Source organism: Papilio polytes, unplaced genomic scaffold (genome assembly GCF_000836215.1).
Source record: "Papilio polytes unplaced genomic scaffold, Ppol_1.0 DF823835.1, whole genome shotgun sequence".
NCBI classification, from domain to species: Eukaryota; Metazoa; Arthropoda; class Insecta; order Lepidoptera; family Papilionidae; genus Papilio; species Papilio polytes.
In genome coordinates, this window is record NW_013525369.1 from 1821633 (window position 1) to 1828190 (window position 6558).

Genomic DNA, 6558 nt, shown 5'->3' on the forward strand with positions numbered 1-6558 from the left:
CATGCAAATAATTAAAATAAAATTAATTATATTGACACGTAGTTTTGAGGCTATTAATAGATAGTTAGTGATGATCATGTAAAAATGTTTAAAGTGTCGCTCTGCCTCCTCTATATATTCTCGAATATCTTTGTATGCCATCTATAGTTATAACTAGCCGTTACCCTCGACTTCGTCCGAGCAATATTAAGATAAAAAGTATCCTATAACATGCCCGTCTATGTCAGCTGCCATTCAGTGAAAGTACCGCAAAGCCATTTCGGAGTTTGCCCGGAACAAACGCGGCTTGCGGACAGACAGACGAAATTTTTTTAAATGCGATTTTCGTTATCAGCAAAGCAAATACATCATCTTCTAATTTCCAGGTACTGCCCTAACAGATTCCCCATCAGGTCTCCTAATTTACATTCTACAAATGTTCTCAACGTGGACTTGTAGGAAAGACGTGTCCAAACCCGACGGTGGTTTAAATTTGCACTTTAGTAAAGAGCAGATCATTGACAACATAATGTACTATTGGGCGCCTAATTCTATTAATACTGCGATTAGATTATACGCTGAGTCCTTTAGTAAGAAACATTTGGACACAAAATTAGATGAGTAAGTAACTAAATTTAAAAATATAGCTTTCGCTCGCGATTTCGTACGCGTGGATAAAAAAGTGAGTAGCCTGTGTTCTTCCAGACTATCCTCTACATCTATACCAAATTTCATCGAAATCCGTTCAGTCGTTTAGACTCCAAATTCTAACAAACATCCATCCAATAAACTTTCATATTTATAATATTAGTATGAAGTATGACACCGTAAATGACTATTTTTTTTTAATTTTCAGAATACCAAGCTACGTACCAACTTGGTTGTTACAATCTAAGCACGAACCAATGTACCAATCACCTTTAGTCACAAGATTCAAGTTTCCTAACTTATTAAACGTCACGTTGTTGGATGATGGCGGCCATTTTGTTGCCTTAGAGCTTCCGGAAGCGTTCTCTGATGACGTCATAAAAGCTGTTGGCGAATTTAGAAAATGGAACGCACAGAAGACCGAGCTTTAGTTTTGTTCTTTTTAAATGTTTTGTTGAATTGTTATGTTTTTTAATTTTTAATTTTGTATTAAAGTTGGTATATATATTTCTTTGTGTTTTTAATTTCGTATGTTTGTTATTTTTGTGTAAATGCAAAATAATAATCAATGTACAATTTTAAAATACATTTATGATATAATTTTTAAAAATATTTTTGTGTTTTCGTATTTTTTTTAATTATAGCCACGAAACAGAATTCGTATAAAACTTCAACCTTTTCAATTATTTTTCTACAAAAAGCTGAATTTATCTACATTACATTGAAGTTTGTCATTGGCTAGCTATCCTCCCTAGGGGCGGCGCGCGTCCCCAACCAGCCCCTAACTTAGCAGACGTGTGCCGACAAAGATAACTTGACTGCACAAAGCCTCCATTGAACCGGAAATGGGTTTATGCAATGTGTAATTTATTTTAACAAGGGCAGTTGTGGGAAATTTATGATTATACTAGCTGTTGCCCGCGACTTTGCCCGCGTAGAATTTGAAAACATACGAACTACATAAATAACTAAAAGCTACGTATCCCTCGGGAACCGGACATTTCTCGGGGATGAAGCTTATCCCATGTGTACTCCAGACTTTGTTTTATATCTGTGCCAAATTTCAATAAGATGTTTTGAACCGTTGCGGAATTATCGAGCAAGCATAAAAAAACTGAATTAACGAATCCCACGGGAACCGTAACTATTTCGGGGATAACAAGTAGCCTATGTGTTCTTCCAGACTATGCTCTAAACCTGTGCCAAATTTCATGGAGATCCGTTCAGCCGTTTAGACTACAAACGCTAACAAACATCTATCCATCTATCGTTACTTAAGCATTTCTATTATTAGTAACATCAGTAGGATATGATTAATATTATAATGCGAATGTTTAGATGAATTTGTTAGAGTTTGTAGCCTAAACTAAACGGATCTCTATGAAATTTGTCTCATATGGATATGGCTTATATTGTAATTATGATTTTGGCTAATATTGTAAAGATAGATACACATAGGATACTTACTTTTGCATTTTAATTCCTGGCACACGGATTCGCGACAGAGAGCTTGTCAAAATCTTAAATTTTGCTTTCAATTGAAGTGAATAGGTAAAAGAAAAGGTTATTAAAATAACGACAATTTAGATGACATTATATTATTTATTATTTACATATTTTGTCTTCAAATTACATCTCAATCATATTATTTTAAGATTAACAATATAGGGTTTGTTAAACACGATTTGAATCAATAAATAACCACAGGATCCAGAAAACAAAACCTTATTTCCTTTAAAAGAAAATCTATTTTAAAACTACATCACAAATAGTTTATTTTTCAAATGAAATAATTCACAATTCATCATGTCCTTTATACTGCGAGCGGAATTGAACCATAGCTTTCATAATATCCTCTGCTAATACCAAAGGGAGTTCCAACGCTAGGAAATGACCTCCCGTGTCTAAAGTTGTCTCGTTTATAAGATTAGGGAATTTCAGTTTGTACAACCACGGAGGTATGTAAGATATCTCGTATTTAGCTTGTAATATCCAAGCTGGAACTGATGATGGAATGCTGGAATTCAAAGAAATTGTTTGTAATAAAATATTTTAATACTAGCAGTTGCTCACGTCTTCGCTTCTTCACTGAAAATTGTAAAAAATGTAGCCTATGTTACCCAACGGTAAAGTAGGTTTTTAATGGCAAAAGAGTTTTTGAAAACAGCCAAGTAGTTTTTGAGTTATTTCAATACAAAAAAAAAAAACAAATCTTTCATTTTTTAATATCAGTTTAGATAGCTGTTTCTAAAGATTATGTCTGCGTGGAATTAAAAAGAGCTTATGTTAATGTAAACGCAGGTTGGTAATGGTAAAAAATTTGTGAAAATACATACAAAAATACTAACATTTATTTATAATATTAATATAGATTATTTTATATCTTACTTCTTGCTAATATTAAAATTCGAAGGTTGAGATGGATGTTTGTTAGAATTTGTAGCCTAAACTGCTGAACATATCTTGATGAAATTTGGCATAGATGTAGAGGATAGTCTGGTTACACATATAATATATTTTTAATCCCGGAAATAGGATAACAGTTTTATTTCAATTTAATGTTACCTGTCCATACGAAGACCGAAGTATCTCGGGCTGAAAGACTCGGCGTATATTCTTCCCGCAGTGGCCATAGAGTTAGATATCCAATAGACCATCAGATTGTCTATTAACTGTTCTTTAGTGTAGTGCAGTTGTAACCCACCGTCAGATCGGTAGCGGTAGTGTTCGCGGGTACCTACTGATATCTTCTCGAAGTAATACGCAAGTAGACCAGCTGGTGAGTCCGTTAATGCGATATCTAGAATTATAAAGTGATTGAAAACAAATTAAAGAAGACGCCAATAAATCTGTTGCAGAAATTTGTTTAATGGCCCGAAGCAATACTACGAACACAAAAAAGACACTTGAACCGACCATATTCCCGAAATCTGGAATTTTCCTTTTGATATAACAAACAGATACACCAATCTATACTATTATAATAAAGCGTAAACACACACTTCTTTGTTGCCTAAGATGTCAGTAATCACAGCATATTTTTGAATAAATCTTTCTTTAATAAAAAACCCTACACTTACGTCATGCTTTAGGCTATATATTTTCACGCCATTAAACTTAGGGGCTAAATATTTTGGATAAAAACCCTAATGTGGGAAAGAGACCATAAGTTGCTTTCAACATCAAGGAAGCAAGATTGCTAAGGTTTGTCAACGTCATGTCATTTTGACATTTGCTATTGATAATTTGACAAATGTAAACAAGTAAATAAAATTTTCATAATTTCATGCGGATGAAGCCGCACGGGAACAGCTAGTTTTATTATATGTATAGATTTATCATATTCATCCAGTAATTATTAAAAAATAACTCACCGATTGTATCAGGTTTCGTTGCCTGAAGATGGAAGTATCCTGACTCTAAGATAATTTTATTAAGGAATTTCGATAGAGGATACATTCTATCAGCAACTTCTGGTCTCACGACTAAAGAAGGGAAGTAATTGCCTACAATTCTTGCGAATAATTGTAACGGAGACACATTTGTTGGCATACTGCTGTGATAACCTAAAATTTCCTGCAAAAATAAATTAAAACAGTCTTATAAACTTATTTTACAATAATTTAAACATTAATAAATGTGTGTTATTATTTTAATGTCACTTATGAAATAATAAAATTAACGGCCGCAAGAATCTTCTATTCTTGAGATAATAAATTAATTAGTACTTTATATAAAATAGAAAAGTCTTTTTACATGTAAACAGATTATTTTTTAGATTGCTATTTCAATCTTTACCATAGATCAATCAAAGAACCAAATAGATTAAAAATGTTTTCGAGATCATAAACTGTTTCCTGTGGGAAGGTGATGCAAAAAAACGAAACCTTTTGTTTGCTATTTAAAATTCAAAGGTACACTTAAAAGTGATAACAATTACATATTTCATTTATTAATCTCTGAAGTACTAGAAATCCTTACATCTGGGAAGAAAGTAGCCATATTACTGAGTACAACTGAGCCCCAATCAGCGCCGTGAACGTAAAACTTCTTGTAGCCAAGTCTTTGCATGAGGTTTCTTAAAACAACCGCCATTTTGTCAACACCGAAACCAGGTCTAATTGCACCCTGGAATAAAAAGCAATAAGAAAGACGTCTTTCAAATTATAAGGGCAGTTATACACGGACTGCAGACGACTGCAGACTACGTTCAGTGTATGTGTTCTTTCAGACTATTCTCTACTGTGACAAATATTTAGATCCGTTTAGCAGTTTTGGCAATTTTAACAAACATCAATCCAACCATCCAAACTTTCACAATTAAAACATTCGTAGTGTAGAATGTGTAACGCAAAATTATGTAAGATTTTGCATTTAAAATGTTATTATGTATGAAAAAAATGTAGAGTAAACGACATTTGTTTTGTTTATTTCGAATAATATAAATAATTGTTAATACTTACATCAGAGAAAGCAAACCCGGGTAGACTAGCTGCTATCACTTCAATCGCAAAGTCTCTGTATGGAGAGACCGAAGTCAGGACAGGGATCATTGGATAGAAGTCTAGAAAACTGGAAGGCCAGCCATGAAGTACTAGTAATGGCACGACCCGTACACCTAGGGGCACCTAGAATGTAGTCATGAAAAATTCTAAAAATTATAGGAAAGTCAGTTACTTACAGTTTCCCATTTTTCATTTACGATCCTTAGTGGGTAGGAAATTTAATTCCTTAACTACTTAATAAAGTAATTAAAATAAATAACATTTTATTAAGCAATAGAATGACATAACATACTTGTGTAAGTCTATGCAAAAAATACATATAAAAATATGAAAATAATAATCTTAATGACGGACGATTAATTCTAGTTAATAATTTAAAAAAGAAACAATACTAAATGCAGCCACATAAACAACATACGTGTCGGGTAAAAAATATAGAATTCAATTTATATTGAACGAAACGAAAGATCGTTTTATGAATAAAAATATTTCAATTAGTGTACGGTTATTGTATTTATGTTAACTAGTATCATTAAAAAAATCTTCTTCATTTGCTCACAAACACACACTATAATAATTGGTAAAATTGCGTTTGTTAAAATATTTTTTTGTTATCTGTAACATTGCTTGCTTCACATTTTGCACTCTCGCGCCTAAAATCTTAGTTGTTTTAATACAATTTAGGTCGTCCATTGCTTTCTTAGCTGCCAGTATTATTAAATATTCATACACATTGTTTTTGCAACTTAAACATTTATAATTACACAGTTAATTTCCTTACAAATATATGCTTTTAATTAATTAATAAAAATGTACTTGCAACTGTTGTCAGCGCCATCTATTATCAATTATTGCTTAACCAATTATAAATACACTAGCTGTTCCCCTGCTGCTTCATCCGCATGAAACTTTTATTACATTGTTTACATTTGTCAAATTATCAATAGCAAATGTCAGTGACATGACGATGACAAACCTTGGCAATCTTCCTTCCTTGATGTTGGCAGCAACTTATGGTTTCTTTCCCACATTAGGGTTTTTATACAAAATATTTAACCCTAAGCTTAATAGCATGAAAATTGTATAGCCTAAAGCGTGACGTAAGTGTAGGGCTTATTATTAAAAAGAGAATTATTCAAAAATATTCTGTAATTGCTGACATTTTAGGCAACAAAGAAGTGTGTGTTTTCGCTTAATTATAATAGTATAGATTTCGTCTCTTTCCCCCCTACACTCTAACCCCACGCGAAATGTGAAAGGATTTATAATTTGTCCATTTATCTACAGTCTACGTATTATACGAACCTCTGGCGTAACTCTTACAAAGTGTACATCAAGACCCTGGATATTAGTCTTGTATTGCGGGTACTTGTTAATCTCTATCATTCTCTCTTCGAATGGATACTGCTCAGCCCAGTAACGAAGC

General features: G+C 32.8%; 2 protein-coding genes across 2 annotated transcripts in view; one reads left to right on the forward strand and one right to left on the reverse strand.

The window, feature by feature from the left end:
- LOC106103205 (juvenile hormone epoxide hydrolase-like) overlaps window positions 1-1082 on the forward strand; it is a 3938-nt gene extending 2856 nt beyond the window's left edge. Inside the window, exons 6-7 of the mRNA XM_013282895.1 lie at window positions 360-600; window positions 836-1082. Coding sequence (XP_013138349.1) covers window positions 360-600; window positions 836-1058 — 464 coding nt within the window. The 3' untranslated portion in view covers window positions 1059-1082. The remainder of the gene's footprint in view (window positions 1-359; window positions 601-835) is intronic.
- A 1230-nt stretch (window positions 1083-2312) lies between these two features.
- Window positions 2313-6551, reverse strand: LOC106103206 (juvenile hormone epoxide hydrolase-like; the record flags this gene model as incomplete). Its single annotated transcript, XM_013282896.1, has 6 exons — window positions 2313-2644; window positions 3193-3427; window positions 4002-4203; window positions 4609-4755; window positions 5091-5255; window positions 6438-6551. Coding segments are annotated over 6 exons (1086 nt in total), but the record flags the coding sequence as incomplete, so codon positions are not given.
- Between the last annotated feature and the right edge of the window lie 7 nt (window positions 6552-6558).